General features: G+C 39.9%; 3 protein-coding genes across 7 annotated transcripts; 2 read left to right on the plus strand and 1 right to left on the minus strand.

Annotated features, from left to right (window-relative positions):
* Positions 1-1316: 1316 nt before the first annotated feature.
* Positions 1317-13882, plus strand: dna2 (DNA replication helicase/nuclease 2). Its single transcript, XM_018666739.2, has 25 exons — positions 1317-1707; positions 2551-2604; positions 2867-3785; positions 4129-4225; positions 4601-4750; positions 5277-5460; positions 5872-6020; positions 6211-6333; positions 6625-6871; positions 7033-7147; positions 7416-7572; positions 7792-7983; positions 8212-8454; positions 8582-8695; positions 8893-9002; positions 9248-9357; positions 9500-9628; positions 9880-9972; positions 10188-10381; positions 10627-10716; positions 10890-11103; positions 11444-11533; positions 11661-11846; positions 11990-12136; positions 12287-13882. The coding sequence occupies exons 1-25, from the start codon at positions 1678-1680 to the stop codon at positions 12338-12340; spliced, it is 4191 nt and encodes a 1396-aa protein (XP_018522255.1). The 5' UTR covers positions 1317-1677; the 3' UTR covers positions 12341-13882.
* A 263-nt stretch (positions 13883-14145) lies between these two features.
* LOC108876922 (phenazine biosynthesis-like domain-containing protein 1) lies at positions 14146-18564 on the minus strand. Of its 2 annotated transcripts, none has more exons than XM_018666748.2 (10): positions 18409-18564; positions 16949-17048; positions 16325-16423; positions 15890-15999; positions 15535-15564; positions 15274-15362; positions 15088-15179; positions 14903-14986; positions 14500-14562; positions 14146-14295 (listed from the first exon to the last, which is right to left on the minus strand). In XM_018666748.2, the coding sequence occupies exons 1-10, from the start codon at positions 18562-18564 to the stop codon at positions 14183-14185; spliced, it is 936 nt and encodes a 311-aa protein (XP_018522264.1). In that variant the 3' UTR covers positions 14146-14182. The 2 variants fall into 2 exon arrangements, with proteins under 2 accessions (XP_018522264.1, XP_018522266.1); XM_018666750.2 differs by lacking the exon at positions 18409-18564 and adding an exon at positions 17400-17586.
* On the plus strand, positions 18398-26901 carry hnrnph3 (heterogeneous nuclear ribonucleoprotein H3 (2H9)). 4 transcript variants are annotated; one of them, XM_018666744.1, is made up of 11 exons: positions 18398-18479; positions 19476-19568; positions 19846-20001; positions 20345-20488; positions 21724-21862; positions 22715-22914; positions 23565-23660; positions 24132-24247; positions 25064-25199; positions 25575-25631; positions 25835-26901. In XM_018666744.1, the coding sequence occupies exons 2-11, from the start codon at positions 19481-19483 to the stop codon at positions 25912-25914; spliced, it is 1212 nt and encodes a 403-aa protein (XP_018522260.1). In that variant the 5' UTR covers positions 18398-18479; positions 19476-19480; the 3' UTR covers positions 25915-26901. The 4 variants fall into 4 exon arrangements, with proteins under 4 accessions (XP_018522260.1, XP_018522262.1, XP_018522263.1 ...); XM_018666746.2 differs by having other exon boundaries at positions 18447-18581; XM_018666747.2 differs by lacking the exon at positions 18398-18479 and adding an exon at positions 18615-18797.
* Positions 26902-26965: the final 64 nt, after the last annotated feature.

Consider the following 26965-nt stretch of genomic DNA (forward strand, 5'->3'; position numbering starts at 1 on the left):
GTGCAGACTATATGTTTCCTACAGGATTCAGGTTTGACATGTTGGGATGAGGCAAAAATACAAAACATGCAGATTATCTTTAAACATCAAATGTTATTTGTCCCACAGTTTCCTGCAGGTAAGCAGTCTCAGGAGGTAGATTGAATTAACATCATATAACCATGCCAGCCACTCTGTGAGGCTGTACTTATGCACAATGATACTTTGAGCTAAATGCTAACATCACCATGCTATCATAATCACAAGTGGCAACGCTAACATGCTGATGTTTAACAGGTAATAATTTAATATTTACTGAGTCCATCATCTTAGTTTAGCATCTTAGCATTCCTAACAGTTGCTAATTAACTCTCAACACAAAGTACAACTGATGAGCGTGTTAATAGTATTTGGTCAAAACTGAAATGTTGACCTGATGATGTTGTCAGATGAAAAGTGTACACATGTCAACCTGTTGGTGGTGCTCAGCATTGCTGCTAGCAAATATACTGACATCTCCATTTAATTTTCCCTCTGTCTTATCGAAAATGATCAGAAATGAAGTGAGTTCTTCATATTGTTACCACTTTGAAATACAAAAAATCTCATACCAACAAATTCCCATGAACCATCATGCTTTGATTAAATAAAGATTAACTTGATATGGCGGCTATGTAAGTTTTAAAGGGAGCTGGCTTTACTGCATCTTGATTCTCCTCAAGGGTTAAAGCTCAGAAAGGTGTAGCCTGTAACTGCAACTTCCTCCTTTTAATTATGTCAATACTTTAAATTAATTTTTAGTAATTTTGAAGTTTGGAGTACTGCAAAACACGCACTGTGAGGGTGTCCTTAATGTCTCGCTTTAGATTTTTACAAAACAAATAACTGATTCATTGAGAAAATAATAATAACAAATTAATTCCTAATAAAAATAATCATTAGTTTACTTTCAGTGGCTAAAACTTTTACACATTACTGAATATCAGTCACAGGGGCCATTTTCATGCATTGAGTACTTTTACTTTTAATACATTTTCCTAATTAGACTTACACATTTAAAGTTTTTCCAATACAGGACACTGGTAATGTTTGACAGTGCAGTATTAATACTTAGTGTAAATAAAAATAATTACACTGTATGATTTTTTTAGCCCTTTATTTTAAATATCCTTTAACAAACTGAATTTTTGTACTCAGTTACACTTTTGACCTCGCGAGATTCATATTCCAGTTTACACAGGGTGTATTTCTGGCTGTCAACCACCAACAGAGGGGGAGAAAACGCGTTTTATTTTTTTTAGCGGAACTGCACATGATGTCATTTCCGTTCCGCGAAACAAAATTTGGCGCCCCAGTCATTTAAACAGCTCACTAACACAGAGACAGAGGCGGGTGAGAAATGATCAAGAAGATGACTACAAACGTCCAAGCTACGCGGCAGTTTTAACGGAAAACCTGGGTAACTGGGGCCGGTAGGTCAGTGAATAATCTGCTGGTTGAAGAGATGCAGAGTCGTTCAATATACAGCGAAACCAGCTCTCTTCGGATATCTGTGACTGAAGCCTGGGCGGTTAGCTCTCTAGTGCTGGACCGCACCGTCAGTTTGTTAGCTAAAGAATATAGCTGATAACAAGCAGCAGTTTGACCTCAGACAGACAAACAGATAAATAAACACACCTGCCTGTGATCTAAGTCACCATGAACAGGACCAAACTGAAGAAAACTAAGGTAAGCAGCGTGTAACGATGCAGCCATGTTCCTTATCTTGTCTTTAACAACAACAATGCAGGACATCAGAAACATAAAACACGTTACTCATACATTTATATATAAACAACAAAACGTTACTGAGGGTTTCAGTGGGTTTTCAGGTGTAAGCATGTTGTTGCGTGTGTGCAGCAGACACCTCCTTTACTCAAGTAAAAGTACCAGGTCACATAAAATACTCCATTACGAGTAAAACTACCGCATTCAAAACGATACTTAAATCTATGCAAGAACATGCACCAAAAGTGAAAGAACAAGGCCTACGTGACTGTCATACTGTTATATAATTGTGCTGTTAGATTATTATTAGTGACACAATAATGTGTTAACAGAATTTGACCACTGTAGTTGTTGGAAGTGCAGCAAATTCTAAAATATTTTATAAAATGCATATCACAAGAGCCAAACATTATTTAAGACAAAGAAAAGCAGTGTCACATTTGAGAAGCGAGAAACATGACATTTTCTGATCAACCAATCAATTAATTTCAGTTATGATTTTATACACTACTGGGTGGTTTACTGGCAGCAGAGCAAGAGGCCTCGCTGTTAGGCTGCTCATGAGCAATAAAGTTGAAGCACCCACTCTTTCACTGGAGCTGCTCTGTCTATATTGTCTAAATTAACAGCAGTGATTTATTGCTGTTATCAGGATCAGCTGTTGGCCACTAGACGTGAAGCTTTTGTACATCAGTATCTCTTCCACAGTTTGATGTGTCAAATGTTTTTGAATGTCATGTTGGACAACAACTACATGGCACCCATGAAATGATGGTATATTTTTGCTTTTGTGTTTTCTGGCAGGTAACTCTCGGAGGGCAGCAGAATATCTCATCCTTCTTCTCCCAAAACCACAAGGTAAAAAGGACTTTGTTTCTTTAAGTTAGTTGTTTGTCTGTTTTCCTTATTTCCCCTTCGTCTTGACAGGGCTGTCATAATACTGTAAGTCACTGATGAGAATTTAGAAAGAAAACTCAGAGATAATTATTAGTAATATGCCTTTCTGTCCTGCTGTAATATACTACCTCATTGCTCTGTGATGCATAAATAATGTACCACTGATGTTATGGTTATACTTTTTTTAGATTGTGTATTGAAATACTCATTTGACTGTTTTTAGGATGACCCACTTTCAAAGAAGTTACCCATCACTGGCATTACTGCATTTGCCAAGACTGAACCTCAGATCAAAGATGGTGAAACCGCTCCATCTAGGATCCAGTCCCCTTTAAAGAGGCGTATCCTTGGGGACCTTGAGAACCTCCTGCCCTCCTCACCAGATCTTCTCCTCTCTGTGCCAGAGACTCCCAGCAGTCAGATCAGGCTCGCTCCCTCTACGCCCTCCAGAAATGCAGGTTGTCTCAGCCCCCAGCCCAGTAGAGAGGTGGCGAGTCTGGCCAAGATCAGCCAACTGTCCCCCATCTGTCTCAGTCCCTGCTCCAAAGGGCTGAGTGTACAGAGATTAATGACCAAGAGGGAAGAAGGAGTTTTTGGCTCTGTGAAAAGGCTCTTTAGTCCGACTGAAGAGTCCCACAATGCCAAGAGACCAAGAACCGGGATCAGCCCCACAGGTAGCAACCTAAAGGTAACAATGACGGAGAAGACACCTCTTTTCTCTAGTGACCAGTTAGAGGGTCAGTCTGAGAGGCCTGAGGGTCACAGCAAAGGTACTGAGGTGGTCTTTAATGACAGTAGAAACACAACAAAGTCTGTGTCATGCCGCTCCTTGGGGGGACACAGAAAACGTCAGGAGGAGAGAGATGAAGATGAGAAAGATTCTGGTTTTACTGTGATAACAGAGCAGAAAGCAGCTGAGGTGAAAACCAATGGAAACCCACACACTCTTCTCAATAAGGATACTCACACACTTACTGCTCATGTGCACAAACCTAGTGCACAAACTATTGCACCTGAAGTGCAGAGAAGTGCAAAGGAGGGAAAGGGCGACCTAAACAAGGAAGAAGCTACAAGAACAGCAATAACATCGCAGAAAGGAGACAAAGACGAAGTGCCATCGTCCCATCAAGAGCAAGGTGGAGGTATGCTGACAAAGTTGGGATTTTAATTGGCACCGGCCACACGTTTTACATTTTATTGTAATTATTCTGCAATAATATTGCAGAATTGAATATTTTATTTTTCTACTGAAAAACAGTTCCTTAGCAAAGTGTATTTGTGAACCCTAAGTTAAAGCACTCTACCAGGAATGCATCCTTTAGGTCAAAGATATTTCATTATAAAATCTCAGATTACTGTATATTAAGTGTTGTGTCATTATATCAATAATATATTTACAGAGTACAAACACAGCTTTAATTCATATTCATATCTTTGGATGTCTGTTTTTATATCTTGTTAACTCGTGTTGTTTTTTCAAATTAGGAATGACATCAGCATGTCCTGTGGAGGAGAGGTTGGATGAGAGTTGGTTTGCAGAGCATATGGATGACAGTGAGGAGGCTAAATCCAAAAAGCCCCGGTGAGAAAACTCATGAACACACAGGCTTGGGGTGTTACTGCAGAGTCTGATTTAGTTAGGTAACTGTAAATTTGCCTTAAAGTGAGATCATGTAACTGATGGAAACCTTAGAGGAATTCAAGTCTTTGACTTTGAGAGTGCTATGCTGCTGACCTGCCAGGTTGGTGGTGCTGAATAGTTATGAAGATGATATCCTCATAGCAGGAGGAGTGAGCTTGTGACAGGAAAGTTGCTAACTACACTAAACCAAACAAAGCCCTGTGCATTTTTCTAGCTGTGCTGTTAAATTCATTCAGATTTACAAACAGGTGCACAATAGATGATTGAAGAAACCATGAGCGTGAATGATGATAAGAGTCCTCTCTGCCCCTACAGGAAGGTACCAGACCATATGATCCTTTCTGGAGGCAAGAACAACCGCTACTGGGTTTTGGATGTGACAGAGAGGCCCGGTCACAAAACACTGACCATCTCATGCCACAAATCCCTACATCCAACTGAGACGTGTCTGCTGAAAGATGGATGGTAATGCTGTGTCTGGACATCTGACCTGTTGATGCTGTTATTCAGTTCTTTATTTTCATCATAATGTGAATCAGATTTTTCCCCTAAAATTCTCTGATACAGCCCAGGTTTATGAATTTTGCTCTAACCTCTCTAAATGTCAGTTAACTCATAATGTTTCTTATCTTTATACTCTTAAATATGAAAAAAGTAGTAATACTTAAAATTAATTTTAACTTGATGATTTACTATGTGTTAATTAGTTACAAAAGTCCAATATTTTAGATCAAGTGCATGATATGACAACATGTGGACAAATTGAATGGGCACTATATGATTCTGTATCCATGTGCTAATTTCTATTATCTCTTTTTAATTGTGGTATTTTAGTTCTCATTTCTATTTTGTGTGTCTGTGTATCTGTGTGATAAATAGACCTTTATTCTGGACTGTGTGTCTGGTATGTGGTTGCACTCAGATACCTTTGCTATGCATGACTGTGTCTGTCTTCGTATGTTCATAATTATCATTTATTGGGTGTTTCCAGGGAGATGACGCCTGTTTGTTCTGGTGATGTGGTGCATCTGGAGGGCTTCTCTGATGGCGGGTCCTGGTTGGTGGACAGGGAGCAGGGCTTCCTGGTTTTACTGCCTGACAGCCTGATCTCAGGTACCAGCATCTCAAGCTCCATCCGCTGCATGAGGCGCGCAGTACTGGGTGATATGTTTAAGGTAAAAGTTTTTACAACTTTGAAATTAATGCTGGTTTTTGATCATGTGCTCCTTTTCTTTTGGATCAGTGTGTAACTGTTAATATCTTGAAGTCCAGTAGTCTCCACTTCACATAGTGTGAAAGCTAATGCTTATCTCATGTTCATGATGTCACCACAAGGGGGATACTTCGGCTACAATACATCATATTGTTGTAGCACCCCAAGACTTCTACATCCTTATTGTGTTAGCAGATATGGTAAATTCAGTTTGTTTAAATGGGTGGTTTAGTGTTTAGAAAACCTGTTCTGTATCTAAAAGGTGACTGATTAAATTCCTCTAATTGCCAGTTTGTTTACATCATCACACATACAGTACATACATTTATATACATTTTAACTTTACCTTCCCCCATTCTTTGATGTGATGCAGAGTTTTGATGGTGGCTCAAAGCAGATGCTGAATGGCACCATGGTCCATGAAGTCTTTCAGAGAGCAGCTATGGCTAAAGATTTTTCTTTGGAGACACTCTCTAAGCTGGCTGACCAGGCAATGCACAGTCCTCAGTACCTGGGAGACATGTAAGTGGTTAGATAATACCCTGCAGGCAGCTGAAGGCCCATTCAGAATGAAGTACTTGAAAGAAGCAGTAAATATTATGAGGAAATGATAGGAAAATGTTGAACAGTTAGTTGTAAGTGACCTCTCTATCACCTGTTTGCTTGGTGTTTGTTCAGTTTGATTACGTTAATGTTCTGTCTGTGTCTCCAGGTACAGTTTGGGTGTATGTCAGGAAGAGATGAAGCAGGAACTGCATGATTATCTGCCTTCACTGGAGCACTGGGCAAACGAATACCTCAGCTCCCCAACACCAAGAGCCATCAGCCTCAAAAGGTATGAGTGCAGCATTATAGATTTAATAACTAAACTTTATTAACTCTGCTAATAATGATTCCAGTGTCCATACTTCATATTAGTCAGGGTGATAAATATGCTGTTGCATTTTTGTTATCCAAAGCATTTACTAAAATGCTATGTGAGCAAAAGTGAGACTTGCCATAGTGAGGATATTTTGATCAAGTTTAATAAGTTTAATTATAGTATATAAAGTAACTACCACCGTGAATATGTTTTTGTCAACCTAAAGAGCTGATTATATGTCCGTCTCTGTCTCCATGACTCCAGCCCTAGCAACAGCAGAGCTCCAAGCAGGCATCAGGACTCTGGAACTGTTGTCACAGTTACCGAACTGGCAGATATAGAAGAGAATGTGTGGTGCCCGAGATTTGGCCTGAAAGGAAAAATTGATGTGACGGCACATGTTCGAATCCAAAGACCACAAAACGGCAGTCACAGAGCCCTGGAGGAGAGGACTGTGCCCCTGGAACTGAAAACTGGAAGAGAGTCAAACTCGATAGAGCATCGCAGTCAGGTTGGTGGACCACAGTATATACAGTAGATGTACACATGCAGACTGGTGAGGTCAGGTGAAAAGGCATGTTTAAATGAATATAGGCAAATTTAATCAGGTCACCTGATTCACACAATATGGTTTCAAAATGTCCATATTCACGTGTGCTTCCGTTTCCCCAGGTGATTCTGTACACTCTGATGAGCATGGAGAGATACAATCCTGAAGCCGGCCTCCTGCTTTACCTCAAGACTGGCAGCCTGCACCCTGTAGTGGCCAGCCACATGGACCGCAGAGGTACAGTAACCACATGTTTATCATTTCTAACTGTGAAATCATGGATTATTTTGCAATTTTACTAAATGTATCTTGAAAGACCCTGTTGATCCACTGTAGTTACAAAGAGAAAGCCGAATGTTAAACCCACCACACACATAAATATTACTTACCACCGAAAGAAGCTACCTGTCACCCAAACTGTGTAAATTGTGATTCTGACCACAACACGATCGCACAGTGGAACCAGAGAAGAGCCTTGTCTGCTTACACTCTGTGTTTATGTCAGAGCTGCTGAAGCTGAGGAACACTCTGGTTCATCACATCCACAACTGTGTGGAGAAAGAATCGGAGCGGAGCCGCTTGTCCAGACTTCCTGACATCCTGACCAACAGACAGACCTGCCAGTACTGTCCTCAAAGGAGAAACTGTGCTTTATATGAGAGGTAAACCCCTTTGAACTAGTTTTCTTACAGTTTTTAATGAGTCTAAATACCTGGCATTTCCCAGACCTTTTAAATGGGCTGTTTAAATAGCACTTCAGTGGTCTCAAAAGGTTATGATTACTTCTCTATTGGTCTTGTCCTCTTTTGTTACTGTCCCTCCTCTTTTCTTATTGTCCCTCCATTTCTCTTTCTCCACACCTGTCTTCATTCCTCCTGCAGAGCGGTGGATAGCAGCTCCGTAGACGTCAGCGAGGATGTCGTGCGAGACTTCCTGCAGGAGGAGACGGGTCATCTGACTCCACCACATCTGAGCTATTTTTCCCACTGGCTGCTGCTCTGCTGCCTTGAGGCTGCCACCATGGAGGCCAAGAATGGCCGAAAGCGTGTGTGGCTTCAGACTGTTAAGGAGAGGTAAGAAGAAGGTCTTTCAAATTAAAACATGTACACACTCGTAGCCTCTGCCACTCACTGTTGCAAGCCATAATGAAACACTCCCAGTAAAGTTAAATCAAGTATTGGGCATAAAACATTATATGTATAAAAGCAGCTTCTTCATACTGTGTACAACACTTTGCAGAATTTTCTCAAATTCCAAAATCGTAATCATTGAGGTCACTATCCTCTGATTTGTGTTTGCAGTGAGAAGAACGGGAGCTGTGTGGGGAATCTGCAGCTCAGTGTTCCAGTGACGATCCAGTCTGAAGGAGTTTTCCTCCATCGCTTCCACAGAAGTAGTGTGGCACCGCAGCACGGTTTGGCCAATAACGGTCTGGGCAGTGGGGATCGCATTGTTGTTAGTGACCAGGAGGGTCGTCTTGTCGGCTTAGCAACAGGGTACCTATGTGAGGTCAGCAGGACATCAATCAGCTGCACTCTGGACAGGTGAGAGCAAATCCATATATAGCTGCTGTATGGAAGATTTCAACCCAAGGACTAACAAGAGGACAGTTTCTTTCAGTTGCTGCTCAGTTAAAGTCACTAACTTGATTTGCACTTATTTTGTTGACAGAGACTTGTCAAAGTTCAGTGGTGTGCTGTTTCGATTGGATGGTGATGAAGGTGTGGTGGGCCTCAGTACTCATCTGACCAATCTCTCCAGACTGATGGAAAACTGTCAGGACAGGTGAGTACAGTAAAATGAACTATTAAGTTATGATAGGACATCATGTGGGTAATGGTAACATGGGCTAATCCCTCAGAAATGAATTTGGTTACACTTTAAACAATAGCTGCATACATTTTATTACACAGCTTTGTGATAGCAGCTCTGTCATTTTCCTATAAAATTTGAAGGTGTTATTTATGTCTGTCCATGTGCAGTGATCGTCTGAGGGAGCTGGTTGTCGATCTTCGTCCTCCAGAGTTTATTTTCAACCTCAGTTCTGTTCTGCCCAGAGAGGCCAAGGACACTGTGGCCAACATCCTCAAAGGTGACAAAGTTTCTCTCTTCTGTTTTCCTGCTCTGCATGTCTTATGTGTATATGTTCTTTTGTCTCTTTCTATATTTAGTTTTTGTCTTCCCATTATTGTGAGTAACAATGCTATAAATAAGCAGCAGAAACATTACAGTAGACATGATATAGACATCCCTGGAATCATTTCATCAACATGTCATCACTTGTGTAGGAGACTGCACGTGGGGTCAGTTTAAACATTTGTGTGTGTGTTTATGTAGGTCTCAACAAACCCCAGAAGCAGGCCATGAAGAAGGTGTTGTTATCTAAAGACTACACGCTGATTGTTGGCATGCCTGGCACAGGCAAAACCACGACCATCTGCACCCTGGTAAATATGAAACTCTAAATTTTACCTCACTTGAACCATAAAGCAGCATCGTCTACTCCCTGCAAGACCAGAACTCTAAACCTCTCTTACTTCCCTCATGGCCTCCTCCCCCATTCTCCTTCTTCCTTACTCTTTCTTGCAGGTTCGCATCCTACATGCGTGTGGGTTCAGTGTGTTGCTGACCAGCTACACCCACTCTGCTGTTGACAACATCCTGCTGAAGTTAAAGCGCTTCCGGGTTGGGTTTCTGCGTCTGGGGCAGGGGCAGAAGGTGAGCTATTGTTGACGTGTGTTATTCTATGTGTAAACAGCAGTACAGTAAATAAGTCTTCACTTCCCAAAATTGTTTTCTAACAGTAAATATAAACTGTCATTTTGTAGATACTATATCTGCTGGTAAGCTGGCATGATCATTTGCATTAAAGTACAAAGCAGTTGTTAGAATAGACTGTATATATTTTTCATATTTGATCATTTTATCTTTTTTAAAATTATAAACCTGTTTTCTGCTGCCTCCTCCAGGTTCATCCAGACATCCTACCTTACACCGAGGAAAGTGCCAGGAAGAAGGGGGTTCACGCTCTCTCAGAGTTGGAGCAGCTTTATAACAAGGAGGTGAAGACTTTGTTCGTGGAATATTATAATTACAACAACTTTAACTAACTTACATACACATACACTGCAATCAGCTTTGTTTTTTTTTTTTTACATTTTGCTATTGATCTCAATGGTTTTTTTCTGTTTCAAGACATCTCAGTTGTAGATATTAAGACATTTAAATTAAATGAGAAAACATATTCCCATTCAATACCAATTCCCTCTTTCTCTAGCTGGTAGTGGGAACCACCTGTATGGGCATCAAGCATCCCATTTTCACACGTCGGCGGTTTGATTTCTGCATCGTAGACGAGGCGTCACAGATCAGTCAGCCCATCTGTCTGGGACCCCTGTTCTACGCCAAGAGATTTGTCCTGGTCGGAGATCACCAACAACTGCCGCCAATAGTGCAAAACCAGGAGGCTAGGTAAAGTATGCATGTGCGTACATGAGGTGTATGTTGACCTGTGTTTTGCACTAGGAGGGAAAATGGAAAAAACTATCACTGTAAGTAAGTGCATGTATTGCAGGTGTTTGTCTTCATGAGGGTAAAACGCAACACTTTGTCAGTCCTCACATTAAAATGGTTTAATTAAAAGTGAAGATTCCACATGTAGGGACTGCGATGAGTTCAGTCCATAGAAATATGAGCTAACAGTTTTTTTTCTCCAGGTCGCTTGGAATGGATGAAAGTCTGTTTAAAAGACTAGAGCTCCATAGTGAAGCAGTGGTCCAACTCAATGTACAGTACCGGATGAACAGGTAAACCTACATAAACAGATAACACTGTATGTTTCTGTAGTCTTTGTCAGAAATAATACAATAAACGTAATCATAAACCTGTGATGAATAAAATCTGGATTTACTTTGATCTAACAGACAGAGTGTTAAAGTTGCTGTGTGTTTCATGACGTATGCTCTTTTTCTTTTCTCAGGCAGATAATGTCTCTCAGTAACTCCCTGATGTATGAGGGCCGGTTGGAGTGTGGATCAGAGAGGACAGCCTCGGCCCTGCTCTCCCTGCCTTTCCTGCACTCCGTTCAGTCTGAGCTTAGTTGCTACTCTCAGACTCATCCCCAGCACGACCTGGCATGGATACAGGCTGCATTGTCGCCTAGCAACCCTGTTTGCTTCCTTGATTGCTCAATGGTTGGTTGAAATATAGAGAGAGTACACCTCAAGCAGTAGTTTTTGTGTTGAAAAAGCTTTTTGTGAAGTTTGTAATCTAGCAGTATCATAAATGAACTGCATGTCACATACTATGTTATTAGTAGTTTTTCTGTCTGGTGGAAGGTTGAGCAATTATGGCAGCTACTATAACTGATGAAGAAAGTGGTCTAAATAAAAAAAACCCACCTTTTTGGTTCATTTGCTTTGGGCACATGACTGTCTGTGGGGATAACAGACACGCCACATGTAGGACAGTGTTTGAAAGTGTGTAGAGTGTTTGCTGGTCTTAAATCTTGTTTCTCTCTACTGCTGCCCTTAGGTGCCAGCACTGGAGCTGGTGGAGCAGGGAGGCGTAAGCAATCACACCGAGGCTGCTCTCATACACAAGCTGCTTTCACTGCTGATAAAGGTACACGGACTGATACTGATAATAAATCAATACAGTTACAAGAGTGAGAGTGAAAAGGTGTTCGAATCAGAGACCGTATCGGTGTAGCTAGTTATTGTGCTAATCCTAGCTCATTTCTTTTTTTCAGGCAGGGTGTAAACCCAGTGATATAGGTGTTATCGCTCCCTACAGACAGCAGTTAAAGAGTATCTCTGCTCTGCTGCAGTCCTCTGCTTTCATTGGTGTGGAAGTGAACACAGTGGACAGATACCAAGGACGGGACAAAAGTCTAATCGTGCTTTCTTTTGTCAGGAGCACTGTAGAGGAAGGAAACGTAAGTGTTTCCTTCTCCAACTCCCCTTTTGTGACTCCTCTCCCTGCTCCTCTTCTCTGTGCCTCTCTCTTTATGGATGAACAAGCAAATGAACATGTGAGCGGAAACCTGACCTGATACCATCTCCTATCCTCCATTCATAGTTAGGAGAGCTGTTGAAGGACTGGCGTAGACTGAATGTAGCCATCACCAGGGCCAAACACAAGCTGCTGATGGTGGGCTCTGCCACAACGCTACGCCGCTATGCACCTGTGGAGAAACTGCTCAACCATCTCCAGCAAGAGAACATGATATCCTTTAAAAATACACCTTGGTTCTACCACTCAGCTTTTCTTAATTCTCAGTGCATATTAGAAGAATTAAGGTTTATATGTAACTAAAAGTCTGAACATTTTTATCATGTCATCTGTGCCAAGTTTTTTCCTGAACCCTTACTTCACATTATCCAGCTCCTGCCAGCTGCCCACAAGGCCTTACCCAGCATGCACCTATAACAGAAGGCTGTGAAGCCATGAGGTTGTCTCAGATCAACTGCCTGTCTCACAGTGGAGCAGACAGCAATTAAGTATCAGTCTGTAAAAGTGCTGCCTGATCTGTCAGGTTGTCATCAAACAAAAGAACTGTAAATACTTGAAATACTCGTGGGAGGTGTCAGTTATCAACAATTCAAAACCTGCTGTGCAACAAGCATGTGGTGATGTTTAACTGGAGATGCACACTAATTAACAGACTAGTATAGATACCTGAACAACATGTAGGCTTTCAAGTGGATTCTGCGTCTCATCCATACCACACCTGCTAAATGTTTTTATAATAGAATACGTTTACATTAAAAGGCTTATATGTGGAGGCGGCTTTTCACAGTATGAAAAGCTGTGTTGATTTCACATGCATATTTTAAATGGAATATCTTTGTTAGTGTTAACACTGGTATAAGTAACAATATCTAAAACATTCATGTTGACTTAAGTGGAAATGCATTAGAAACCTCATAGGCTGAATCACAGACTGAACCTCAAGAAGCTTTGTAGAAACCTTAAGGTTGTGGCTGCTATTGTTATTGTTGATTTTATTTTAAATGGAACACACTTTGTATTTCAGTTCTGAAAGTATCTGTCATCACACCTGCTGTGAAACACTGAGGAACAAGGACTGAGATACTGACTACAACTAGTTTCACACAAAACTAACCTGCAGCTAAAACACATTGAACTGACTCTGTGATAGACGATGGTAGGAAGCATCAAACTAAGACTGGTCACTACTCATAAAGTCAGATATTTTTGATCAAATACCTCTATCAATACACTGTGACTTTGGTACTTTCACTGGGTGAGTGAATGTGGAGACCAAACAGCTAGAGTTATCTATAGTTAATTTCACTCACCTACAACAGTCAGATAAGCTCATAAATGTCTTAAGGAATGAAAAACCTCAGACTAAAAGGTTACCTACATTACAACATTACAATAACCAGTATTACTTGCTGGCTTCAATCAATATATCAACTCTTTTCCAGCTTAAAATCGTTAAAGATGAGGTAACGGCTACAGTGCGTAATTTCTATTTAGAGGAGTGACTGGAGATCATCAGACTTCATACGTACTTGAACTCTGTTATAATCTGTGAGTGAGCTGCACTGGCCCACAACTGCAAAAACATGGAAACAACAGACTGATCTATAAATGATTTGATCATCTTTTTTTAAAAGTAAGTTTACGGCATCATATGCATAAGCGTTTGAGTCATTTATCTCAATTTGTCTGAGTAAGGCAGAACTAAAGAGGTACTGAGCCTGAATTATTACAGAGGATACTACATGGTATCATAACAGTTAAAACTAGGCATTTTTGTAGGAAAAATCTGAATTTAGGAAGAATTATATTCTGTTCAAAACATTTTGCTAATGCAGTCTAATACTAATGAACTGTGATGATTTAACTCATGATTAATTTTTGGACTCCTTAACTGTGAGCAGAGTGTTTCCTGATCATTGGGCTAACTGTGATTTGTTTTACTTTAAACACAACTTCTGAATTGCTGTTTTGCTTTTGTCTTTTTTTTCACTATTTATTTTGTAATTTTTGCTGTTGTGTTATGTGAATAAATAATACAAATCCCACCAAAATATGCAATGTTCTTTCTATCCTATAGCTTGTTGGTTAGCTGAGTGATGTTTCGTCATTAGATTGACCAGTCTGTTTTTTTATTTTAATTTTTAAAAAAAATTATTTTATTTAAATCATTTCTTTTTTTATTAAACGGTACAAAGCCTGTGTCTGCTTCTCTGGACAGTTTCAGCTTCTCAAACCCTCTTTGCTTGCATCGGCCTGTGACTACACTGTGATTGTTCCCTGCAGCACAGTGACGGCCTGTCCAGCTATGTTGACTCGTCCGTCATCTCTCACTTCCAGTTCCAGCTCCCCGCCTCGGCTGGAGCACTGGTAAGCTACACACACACACACACACACACACACGATAATCCAAGTGTCAGGATGGTTCAGTAGTAATGGACGATTTATAATGGTTTAACTACACCTATCATCAAGTAAATGATACATTTTAAAATGGTTAATACAAGACTCTGCCTCTAACAGTTAAATTGTTGCTGATCAGATCAATAATGTTAACTGTGTAGAATTATATTAATTACCCAGCATTTTTTTCTTTCCTAGTTTCTCTGACCAGTAGGCAGCTAGGACGGTGTGGGCAGAACCTGCAAACAGAGAGTACACAACACCAGAAACTGATTACCAAATTTTCCAGGTAAATTTTACAAGACCCATGCTGAACAACTTTTCTGCAGTTAAGTGCCAGATATCTGAAACAGTCTTCTCTAGAAATGTCTTTGGACCTGTTGTATGTATGGAAATGTGTAGAACTGCATAATAATTACAAAGTAAAGTAAAATTATTGTGTTTTCTCAAATGCATGTTTTTTAAAGAAGCAAAATACCCCCTACATCCAAATGAAGCCTGTGTGTGAGTGAATGCACAGGCATTGAGGTGTAGTAGTAGTAGAAGTAGTAGAAATACCAGTTGAAGAAATCATCTTACCAGTGACAGGATCCTCTGGGATACCATTCCATGGAGCAAAGTATCTGGAGTAGAAGTCATATCCTGGCTGACAGTCTGGAGACCCTATTGGCAGACATTGAAATTACTGCATGTGGTCTGGCCCAACAAGTCATAAAGCTGTCCAGTAGTATCCCTCTAGTCGAGCTAAAGGATCCAATTTTTACCTTTCATGGTAAGGATCAGTCCTGTGACTCTCCCACTCCTCTCACTGCGCTGAAGAGCGATGGGGTCAACTTTCAAACTGGTTAGCACTGAGCTAGAGAAAATCATTTGAATAAGTCTGTGAGCTTGTACCATCTATTTCTGCCTGTGTGTGTGTGTGTCTATGTGTGTGTGTTTTTGATTGTAACCTGTCACAGCTGTCATCCAGTCGAACCAGCAGTTTCTTAGTGTTGGAGCTCAGATAAACCTCCTCAACTGGGTGGTTTCCAACTGCTGCCTGTATCACACGTGCAGAAGCAGAAGCAGAGGCACAATTAAACACAAAAACAATAGAGTATAATCACACTGGTACAAAGTTTTCATGCAGATGTGCTCATGTGGACAGTAAAGTAGAAGCCTCAAACATTCACTCACAGAGAGAAGGGGTCTGTAAGATTTGTCGTACCGACCTTGATGATGTCTCTGAACTCGCTGGGATTCTGGGGAAAAGAAGGCGTTACAATTATAGCATTCTGTATGTTACACTATTGTAGAATGGTTGCAGAGTTTCTGGCTGTCACAAAATAATGATGCTGAATTATTGATAGTTTTTTGAGTGATGAAAGATAATAGTATAGACTCTGACAGGAAAATGACTGACACTGTGTGAGTGTATATATGTGTGTGTTATAATTACTTCACTTTACTTTCACTCTCAGTACATCTTGGGACAAATAATAACTGAGCTTATGATTGTAGGTGTCAGCTAAGATGGCCTTGTTCTGTGGCATTGTCCTGATGTGTTTATCTGACCACATACTATACCTCCTGTGTGGGTAGGTTAAGAGGGAAGTCCATGACGTAGCCTTCCCCCCGCTGGGTGACAGTCAGGTCTCCACTCCTGGTCTCAAACACTAGTACGGGATTCACGTTCTCTAACAGATGAAACACATAAATATATCAAATCTAGCTGATGAACTAGGTTTACTGAAGTGTTAACATGAAAGTTGCTAATGTGTATATCCTGGCTAAAAACCCTCTGCACTTCCTTATATTAAGCAGTTTTACATGGAAAAGTTTTACAATGCCTGGATAACTTCAAAATGCCTCCCACTGTAATTAGTCTGACCTACCTACCTTCAATATATGGTTTCTGTAGTCTTGTGTGTACCAGCATGCACTACCTGAGTGATATAAACCTTAAGTACAATCTAATTAACCTTGACTTTCATGCCTGTGTGTGTTTGTTCTGTATCTTACTCTTATACTGGAACAGCACTGCTGCAGAGGCCAGAGTAGCATGACCACACAGGTTCACTTCAGTGGTTGGTGTAAACCATCGGAGGCGGAACCTTGATCCTGTTAATCACATCAGATTTTCAGGCAGGTGCTTAATCACAAACTTTCACATGTTAGTCTGCCCTACATGTAACTGTCTACAGAGCCCTAACATTTATAATTACAATTATTGAAAATTTAGCAAAGCCACGCCCTGTAACAGGAAATCTATACACATTTATGGACTATACAGGATTTTTTTAAGCGATTTTTGCTGAGTCTTGCAATGTAAAGAGGAGGCAGAAGAACTGCTCATAGCTCAGTAATAAATTGTGGGTGGTGGTGAAATATGTCCAAAAACTACTGGACACAAAATAAGTATAAAAAAAACATTTTGATGTGTTACATTAGGTTTAACTGACACCAGCTTTCCAAAGTTGCAGTTTGATTGACTTCCAGTGTCAAACATCATTCCAAAAATAATATAGAACAGTATAGAATATTGATCTACAGCCTCGACAACAAGACATATGGGTCATTTATGATACAGATTTGTTAAAACACTTGAGTTAAGTACAGTGAAATACAGTGAATGGATATTATGACCTGTAGTAAAACTGTCAGAGGGGTTGATCCTGGTGATGAAAGCTGTTTCTGACAGGTTCATCTCTGCTGCGATCTTCTGATACAAATCATCAGTCAGCTCCTGTTAGAAACAGATATTATACACAAATATAAGTCTTTCAGTGCAGTACATGCATACAGGGCCTCTGGATGGGTCGAAGGACTGTCAGGCTGCTTGGACAATGCCTTTTTTACAGTAATTGTGTAGGCTGATCATGTGACACGAGCTAAAAACAACTTTGCCGACTACAAATTGCACAAAGTTAAAGTTACAAGAAGTAAACGAGATAATTGAGCAAAAGACCAAAATACAAGCTGCAATACAAGAGCAGTAAGTTCAGTGTGGTATCTTTCTCAGAGTATTTGTCAAGCCGTAGAGCAGCAGGGTGTACAATATGACACTCTGTACATTAACCTAAATATTCTTACTCACATGTACGAGTGGACATATTGCCGCAGGGTTTCCCTTGAACGGTAAATTAGTGAAGGCATCCAGTGTAAATACTGGAATCGCAATCATGGTAAGAATGAAAATTACAACGGCTTAAAGTTGTCAGGCGTCTATAGCGAGGCAGTGAGTACGTGGGGTCTGACACTGACGGCCCACTGCTGCTCGTGGACTTTTGACCCCGTCTGTTTGGTTTGAGCAGCGTCAGGGTTGCCAGATTTTCGATCTGTTCGAGACGCTCAGTGTGTCGTGTTAGTGTGTTTATTGTCATATGTGGAGGATAGCCCTTCACTATTAACTCCATTAAAAAGTTAATTAATCAACTGTGGTGACCTAACAGTTCAAAGTGCATTGTTTTGGATGGGTGTTAAAGTCTAGTGTTTTGATTTTTCAACCAGGATGTCTGCTTGTTATCAGAGGCATTCATTTTTCTTACTGTATCTGATTTGTGTTCGTAGATGACCATGAAAATGACCGGCATGTTAATTAAGTCTTCAGACGTGATGAGTAATTTAATTAACTGAATTATGTCTGAAATTAATTAATTTCATTACATACTCACAAATGACAAAAAATCATTCGGACGTTGTAAACGCACGCAGCCTATGAACGCTACAGTTTCAAGATACTTGTACTTTACTTGAGTATTTCCACTACCCGCTACTGTGTACTTCTACTCTACCGCACATACCTTCTTCTGAAACAGCTCAGTCTGCATAATGAGCGGTCTACTCTTACTCTTGGTACCTCAAGAATACGTTTATGCTACGTTTGTACTTTAACTTAAAAACAAACGCAGCACCTCTACCTGTTACAGTGTATTTATACGCTGTGGTATAATACTGTTACTTTAAAGAGTTCAGTGTACCACCACTGCCTATCAATAACCGATCTTCTTCTCTATTATTATTATTAATATTATTATTAACAGTATTATTAGTGACAGACTTGATCTGCGTTATCGTTTCTATGCTCAAGTCTCGCGATAACATACCTGAGCGGGTTTGTCGGCAGTGTCACCTGAGGCTCGGGACAGGAGCTGGAGACCGGGGACAAGAGGCGACTGTGAGATTATTTCACCGTTTTCTGACATTTTCACTCTAGTCGGACATATTTCTGTGGGGGCATGTATTTCGATACCCAGTGACATCGTACGACTGTTACGAGGTGAACTAGTCTGTCTCGTACGTTTGACCGCTGTCAGTGTCCTACCTTTAGCCTTAGCTGCTAACTGCTAATGCTACCAAGCTAACATTAGCTCATCAGGCTGACAGCAGAGAAACGTTAGCATCGTTGGCTAACCCTGTATCCCGGCTGACAAATATTCTCCTGTCGCGAACTTCGAAGAAGCAACTTTACCAAAGACTAGATAGCGTCTCGTAGGTATATGTTTGGAAATATGTTGGTGTGTTGAAACTGAGCCCTCTTGGTTTTACCAACACTTTGAGATATAGTTGGTGGAAGGAAGTTAACTAACGTTAAATTAGCTTATTTACCTTCTGTGACAGCTGCAGCAACTTCCATTATAGTGCACATTTTATACATATTTCCTTTCCTCTGTTATTCCGTATTGTTTATAATTTCGAGTACAGTGTTGTCGTCTTTGGCAATTGTTACGTTTCCTACAGGCGAAACTGTTGTCTGTTAATATCGCCAGTATAAGCTTCTTGCAAAAATTATGTCGTACTTTGTGCTATTACATAGAGGATATTTGTGAGCGATATATATATATATATATACACATGTTTAACACTTGGATTCTCTGTTTATGTTGTTACGTATGTTAATAGTGAGTGTATGCACAAGTCAAATAGAAATTGCAGACAAGCGCGAGTGGGAGGAGTAGTAAGATACTTGTCTATGCTTCAAGGCTGTAAAAGCTCATCTAAAGCCAAGAATCAATTTGTTTGTAATTTAGAACTGGACTCCTCACAGTGAACAGTGCTAAGAGGTCAGGGGATACTGGAAGCACTGAGTTACTTGACTGACAATGCTGTAGGTTAATGTGCCACAGACACAGTAATTTAATGTTTTGCTGCTGTGATGTGCTCTCTGTGACAGTGAGGATGTCTTTGAATGAAGAGGGGTATGTGGTTCGGATCAGAGGACTACCCTGGTCCTGCACACAGGAGGAGGTGGCCAGTTTCTTCTCAGGTGAGAATACACACACACACACACACTTCCAAAGTGAAACATGAACAGTGTAAGGAAGTGACAGAAAACTTACCTCCTCGTAATGTTTCAAATTCCTCATGATTCCAGCCGTTAAAGTGCTGTCAGGATCTCAGGCGAATCATCAAACTGTATACATGTATACTGTATTCTGGATCTCTACACAATTCAGGATCCAGTTGTAGCCTTTAATATGACCTTTTCCTTCCTGAATAGGAATCCTTTTAAGGAGATCTCAATCAGTCTAATTTATTTACAGACTGTGACATCGTTGGGAAAGTAAACGGAGTGTGTTTTACTTACTCTAAAGAAGGCCGTCCCAGTGGAGAGGCATTTATTGAGCTGAAAACAGCCGAAGATTTCAAGAATGCCCTTGCCAAGGATCGTAAATACATGGGACACCGATACATAGAGGGTAAGCAATATAAATGGGCGTAACAGACCGATAACCGTTGAGTGTTTTTCCTATTATGTTAATTTTCTCTTTGAATAGTTGTTGCATCATGTCATATTACTGCAAATTAATTGGTTGCTAATGTCTTATCAGTTTACTGTTTAAATGTTGTTGTCTCTGCCATGCTTGTCAAGGTTTGTGTCATGGCTTTCTTGTATAGTTTTCCTTGTTAAAGTAGACTTTTTACAGTGTTTTTGGGTATTTAATAAGTTTTAAATAATACTGAAATGAAAAATGTTTATTTATTTCATATGATATGTGATGTGTCTGTTATGCTATTTCCATCTGTCTGTATCTGAATCAGTGTTCAAGTCAAACCGTAGTGAAATGGACTGGGTGCTGAAACGTAGCGGTCCTGCTGACTATGACAGCTGCAGTGGCTGCATGCTGAGACTTAGAGGCCTGCCCTTTGGCTGCAGCAAGGAGGAGATTGTTCAGTTCTTCTCAGGTAAATGAACACTTCTCACAGTGTAAGGTGCTAACAAACCTACAGCTAGCAAATCTGCAAAAGAACATCTTAACTCACAGTACTAAGTCACTAGTCAATATTTATTTACAGCCTTCAAGCACATAAAATGTCTCCATAGGCTTCACAGGCCCATAACATCACCAGTTAGCAGCAATAGAATTATAATCGGACAATACGATTATAACAGGCTTGAATGTTATTTTGATGGTTTGCTTTTGTTAAAATATTAAACAAAAGTGAAGAACCTAATAATACATTTACAGGCCATATCTTAAAGACTACCTTGAGATTAGGAAATATAACTGATTGTATCATTAAAAAACCAAAGTACTGCCAACTGCACTTTGAACGGTACTTTCCACACAGTGGATCAGCCCCAAAAAATGACACCACAACATCAACATACAGCAGCATTCAGTGTTACAGATAAAGAGCTTTCGCCAACACTTACCATTATCTCTTCACAGTATTGAGTTCTTTCATATTGCAAATTGCATTTGTAAATCCAATGTATCACATTTACAAACAGGGTAAAAGCTAGGCAGGACTACGTATCTGCATACAAGTGTCTGTGTGTCATGGCCCAAAGGCCTAATGTATGTTTGTTCTTGTAGTTTAGTCATACTGTGTTGACTAATTTGTCTTTGTAATGAATTGTTAGTATGCTTTTTACCACAATAGCATTAACACATTATTTAGCATGTTTGTGCCATAAGACCTAGATATCATGCCTCCTGAAGAGGGTTCAACTGTAGGTTGGGCTGGGCTGGTTTGGCTTAGGGAGACCATCCTAACACACTGATCTGGGGTCAGTACTTTGATTCTGCTTACAAGCAGCCTCTTTTGAATTATTAAGATATGATGTGTAACGTAACATAAAAATACACCATACACAACATAATCATTTGGATATTAATGTAAATTCGGTAGTGTGTCACAGAAAAATTTCCTTTGCATCCATTATAAAACTGTGGCTTAAGCTGACTCCAGGCCAGTATTTGTTTTATTCCCTTGCTGGGCACTTAACAAGTGTAAAATCATTCCTCTGAGATGCCCCTTTCTAATGCAGTCTTATGAGATACTACAGCTGTTGTTTATTCGCTGCCATGACGTATATTAATCCTGAAAGCTCCAGTGATGCAGTGGGTGTTGTTCTATCCATTCTATATCAGTCTACCTACCGACCTATGTATTTATGTGTGCTTGGGTTGAAGGGTTGAGAATCGTGCCAAATGGGATTACTCTGCCAGTGGACTACCAGGGGAGGAGCACAGGGGAAGCCTTCGTGCAGTTTGCCTCAAAGGAGATAGCAGAAAAGGCTCTGGGGAAACACAAGGAAAGAATAGGGCACAGGTGGGACAGACGGGAAAGGGAGGGGCTGGACTGGGTTATGTTTCTAATGTAGTATTTAATGGGGGGTCATATTAGAATAATTATGGTATTAATGGGCTGGGTTCTGTTATGGTTGAATGATAAGCTTGGTATGCTAGAAAAATTGTTATAATAAAATGGTAAATTAATGGGGTGGGCCATGTAATACTTATTAAAATGGTAATGGGTTGGGTTTAATGGGTTTATGTATTGTAATTATGGTGACATGTTGAAAACTGGGATGAAAGGTCATGTATGAATTTACATGGTGTGATCATTTTATGCCATAGACAGTTTCACAGATCATCATTTAAGACCTGGGAGATATATTTAATTGTGTTAGAGCAACATTTGGGTATATTAGATCATATCATTGGCACTTCCTTTACATCCTTTCATACATGTATCATATAGATATATTACTGTGGAAGAGGGGATTAAGTATAGAAGTATAGCAGAGGACAGTCAAGGCAGCTTCCACCACTGAAGCATCAGACTTATTTCTGCTGTGCTAAATCATTAAAACAATCAATACAACACCTAAAAGCCCTGTAAGGATTTCCTTAACTGTAAGTGTAACAAGAGGTGAGGTTGGTGTAGAAATCTACTGCAGCCCTAAGCCCAGCTAATGATGAGATTTTGTTGAGGTTGTGCAGTCATTCAGACACTCAGCTCCAGATTAGCTCCAACTTAGACCACTATTTAGAATATTTGTTTTTGTGTGTTTCTCTCTCTGTAAATTATATCTCTGTATGTAACCTGAGCTAAGCCATTTCTACACCATAACCCTCTCCTCTGCCCCCCCCAATACCCACTGGGCCTCTCATATTGCAGGTATATAGAGATTTTTAAGAGCAGTCGTAATGAGATCAGAGCCTACTATGAGCTGCCCCGTCGGGGGATGGGAGGCCAGAGACCAGGCCCCTATGATAGACCCATGATGGGGGGTCCAAGGGGAGGGTTTTTTGGGCCCGGGCCTGGCCGTGGTGGGACACTGATGGACACCATGAGGAGTGGAGGAGGTTATGGAGGAGGTAAGCAACTTTTTTATGTGTGTGTGCATAGGAATATTTGGTTCTTGCAGGTGTAATTGGTGAAATGTAATATATGATTGAGCAGAAAGCAATATAAAACCAATTTTATTAACTTCAGCCCATGTTCTGTTTTTGGTTTTTGGTGTACATAAAACATTAAAAATCATCACATGGAGTAAATCATGTGAAATAAACAAGCTGCAGCAAGCACAAAACAAAAACAAACAAACAAAAAACAATCTCAAATGAGATTCAAGCAAGAAAAAATGTCAGCTTTGAACTCAAGTAGTAGTCATGGGTATTTTCAGGTGAATGGTCCCATAGCCACATATTTATATTTTGTTCTAAGTGAATAAGCCTACCTTATTTTTTAATTTTCTTATTAGTAATAATATATTTTATCAACCAAACAGTGCAATTGATTGCATGCACTGACATAAACAACATTATAAAGCCACTTGAAGAGTCACTTTGACAGCAGTGGGGTTGACCAGTGGGTTCAGTGGCCCAAACAAAGTGTCATCATTTCTTTTTTCTGAGCCTGCAGAAGTTTTAGTCTCCAGTGACCCCTGTTTCAGTTGTGCTGTTTTCTACATGTGTTAAATTACAGTTTGAGTTTTCCTTTGTTGCTCTGTGTTGTCTGTGTCCAGGTTACGGTGGCTTTGACAGCTACAATGGTTTCAACAACTACTGTTTTGGCAACGGCATGTTTGATGAGCGAGTGAGGGGAGAGAGGGGAGGAAGAGGTGAAGTCCAAAATCTATTTACCCTCTAGACTTTGGCATTTAGACACACTGAATTATTTATACATACAGTTCAGCACCCCTTCTCAAATGTTTTCCAATGATTAACATTTTTATCAGTTTTCATTTACATGTTTTCACTTTCCAATGAATGACCTTTTGGTGCAAACATTAAAGTAACATTTAAGCATTTAAAGACTTTACATTGTCGATGTGAATAAATAAAACTAGAAGGGTGGTTTGACCACCTTGTATTGTCATTTCCAAAATTAAGGCAAGACCTCTCACAGGAGGCTGAGGCTTAGACGATTTCACTCCTTAAATAAGAGACAATAACCTAAAAAATACATAAACAACACATTGTTAAAAAAACAGATTTTTTTTTTTAAATGTATGTATATGCAGATTACTTCTTGTATATCAGTTGAGGCAGTTTTTGGTAATCTGTTGGTTGGTTTGTGTGTTTCGGCTCAGGGATGGGAGGCCACGGTTATGGTGGTCAAAGTGATGGTGGCTCAGGCTTTCACAGCGGCCATTTTGTCCATATGAGGGGTCTACCTTTCCGTGCCACAGAGGGAGACATCGCAAAGGTAAGAGACCAGTTACTTTTATTATTTCTCTCAAAATTTTCAAACAGTGGGGTTCTATTGAGGGTTATCTACAGGTCTTGAAAAGTCTGAAAAGGAAATTAATTCAGTTTCCTCAAAAAAGGACGTTTTAAGATTTTAAAAAGTCTTAAATGTTTTTCTTGCCTGCAGGTGGCAGTGATGTTAGTTCTAAAACAGTTTTGTAAATGATTGTGAGATGTCAGGAGGTGTTATACTGACAGAAACAAAAATTGGGATTGTTTCAACAGTGTGTTGTGTGCACAGGAGTTTCTGCCAGCACCATCAGAAGTTTTGCAGCAAACACAGTCACTCCTGCAAGCTAATGCAGCCAGAAAACTCATGTTAAACATGTTAAACTAGACATTTAAAACATAAGAATTTGGTTAATTCATCCATCATTTTTCTGCCACTTATTCAGGTCCAGGATGCATTAATTTCACTAATTGTATTATTATAGGAATTATTATTATATACTGTGGAAAGTGCTCAAAAATGATTTTAAATTATAAATAAATGATTATTTTGTTTTATTTAAAAAGGTCTTAAAGTCTTAAAAAGTTGAAAATTTAACTTGATGAACCCTGTGTCTGTTTCTGTTTTCCTGTTTCTGTTCATGTCGTATTCATACTGTATAATGTTGTTGGTCAGGAAGCCCATTAAGACCAGTGGCTGCATTTGATGCACTGAATGTTGATAGTCATGAAAAAAACTTTGCGACAGATGGACATGATTTGTTTGTCTGTGCCTGTTCATGTGCATATATCTGTGTGTATACGTCTTTTTTTCTTCTTCATGCAGTTCTTCTCTCCTCTAAATCCACTGAGGGTCCACATCGATGTGGCTCCTAACGGCAAGTCAACCGGAGAAGCAGATGTGGAGTTTCGCTCCCACGAAGATGCTGTGGCAGCCATGTCCAAAGACAAAAACCATATGCGTATGTCATCTCATTTTCCTCTTCATGCTGGTCCTGATCATACCATGTTTTTTTTTGTCTCTCTACACCACACAATGTTCATGACACAGCTCTGTTGACTAATAGGAGTGGATCAGTCGTATATACAGCAGCAGAATAATAACTCACAGTTAACTGATAAGCTGCCAGGATTTAAGGTGGCTGACTCGGAGTTGGGACAGGTTTGAATGTTGGAATTCACTTTTAAAGACCATTAAGTAAACACATCCTGTTAGTAGTCAGAAATACACAGCTAAACCAGTTCTGGAAAGTAACCTGGTGGATATAATTTATGTGTAACAGAGGAATTACAGATTCTTAAAAAGGCTGAATGATGGACTGATGATTTCTCCACAGAGCATCGCTATATTGAGCTGTTTCTCAACTCAACAGCCAGTGGAGCAGCTGAAATGAGTGAGTGTTCATCAACAATTTTCATTTAGGTGTTTCAAAGGTTGATCACCATTGGCAATTGTTTTGTCTTGTAATAATCTATTTAGATTTGCACAAATGACTGTGATTTAAAACTTCTTGTATTAATGCACAAAATGTCATTGTGGTCTTGAGGCATTATTTCATCCTTTTTAGACTCACCTATCTTTTCAAAATGCTTCCAGATCGTGGCGGCGGCGGTTACTATGGTAACTCAGGAGGGGGCGGAGGCTCACGGAGCAGCGGGCTGCGAGGTGCATACTGATGAAATCATCCCACTCTTCCAATCCATCCTGGCGTTTGTCTCACGTCTCTTGAGGCCACATTTACTCAGCTAACATTTCTGAGCAGGAAAGCTGATGTGAAGTCGCTTGTTTTTGTTACAGCCGTTCTTGTGACTGAGGGGTCGCAGTATAACTTCACCTAAGATACTACAAACAGACCAAATATGATCTTAACAAGCACTATTATCACACCATTCCTAAAAGCATACGAAGAACAGAACAACTCATCAATATTAAATGTTGGAGCTGTTGTAGGTGCTGAATATGGTCAATGGGAGATTTGTTGTTTATATTTTTAAAACTGAATAATGTTGTATAGTTTTTCATTCCATTGATTGAAAGGGCAGTAGCTGCATGCGTTACAGTTTTTTGTGACTTTATTGAGATGCACTTTAATTTGTTTTGTTACACATCTGTTGGCGAGGGATGTAAATCAGTGCAGATGCAGCAGGGAGGCAGACCTTCATTGGACACAGATTAACAGATGCTGGATTTCGATTGTCAGTGCACTGTCAGGACTGAGCATGGTCACTCAAAAGTCCAGTCACTTGATGATAATAGTGCTTTGGCTTGGATGATGTGTTGAGGTGAATGATGCTCTTACGGGCGAGCAGTGAGAAGCAACGTCAAAACAAACAATTCTAGGCAAGAAATTCAGATGTTTCAAAAAATCTTTTAAAAATCTTTGTTCATTCTGATTAAAACTTTTCAGAAGAACATTTGACCATCCTGTAACTATTTTAAATCTGATTCCAGATCAGCTTTCCTGCTTGGAAAAGTTTGATAAATGAGAGCCATTGTGTTTTTTATGAATGTTTTCACAGTTCATTACAGAGTTTAAAACTTAAGTTGAAAATTATATCCCACTCTCAAAGAGTGGAAGTGAAATAAAGTCTCTATATTTGAGCTGTAAGATAGCTTATGCAGCTGTTGTACATTTTGCCTAATAAATTTTATATTTAATTCTCCATCTGTCCCCCTGACTCTGACATCACTTTTCAAGAGGCATTTGTGTCATGGTCACTGATCAGC

The sequence above is a fragment of the Lates calcarifer genome, linkage group LG2 (genome assembly GCF_001640805.2).
Source record: "Lates calcarifer isolate ASB-BC8 linkage group LG2, TLL_Latcal_v3, whole genome shotgun sequence".
Lineage (NCBI taxonomy): Eukaryota > Metazoa > Chordata > Actinopteri > Centropomidae > Lates > Lates calcarifer.

Coding starts and splice junctions, on each gene's coding strand:
- hnrnph3 (XM_018666744.1), top strand. CDS start 19,481: ATGTCTTTGAATGAAGAGGGGTATGTGGTTCGGATCAGAGGACTACCC. Junction 21,863..22,714: donor AAGGAAAGAATAGGGCACAG/GTGGGACAGACG, acceptor CTCATATTGCAG/GTATATAGAGATTTTTAAGA. Junction 24,248..25,063: donor CAGAGGGAGACATCGCAAAG/GTAAGAGACCAG, acceptor TTCTTCATGCAG/TTCTTCTCTCCTCTAAATCC.
- dna2 (XM_018666739.2), top strand. CDS start 1,678: ATGAACAGGACCAAACTGAAGAAAACTAAG. Junction 6,021..6,210: donor CCTCAGTACCTGGGAGACAT/GTAAGTGGTTAG, acceptor CTGTGTCTCCAG/GTACAGTTTGGGTGTATGTC. Junction 7,573..7,791: donor AACTGTGCTTTATATGAGAG/GTAAACCCCTTT, acceptor TTCCTCCTGCAG/AGCGGTGGATAGCAGCTCCG.
- LOC108876922 (XM_018666748.2), bottom strand. CDS start 18,564: ATGTCACTGGGTATCGAAATACATGCCCCCACAGAAATATGTCCGACT. Junction 16,000..16,324: donor AGTGCTGTTCCAGTATAAGA/GTAAGATACAGA, acceptor TTCATCTGTTAG/AGAACGTGAATCCCGTACTA. Junction 14,563..14,902: donor CCCAGAGGATCCTGTCACTG/GTAAGATGATTT, acceptor CTCTGTTTGCAG/GTTCTGCCCACACCGTCCTA.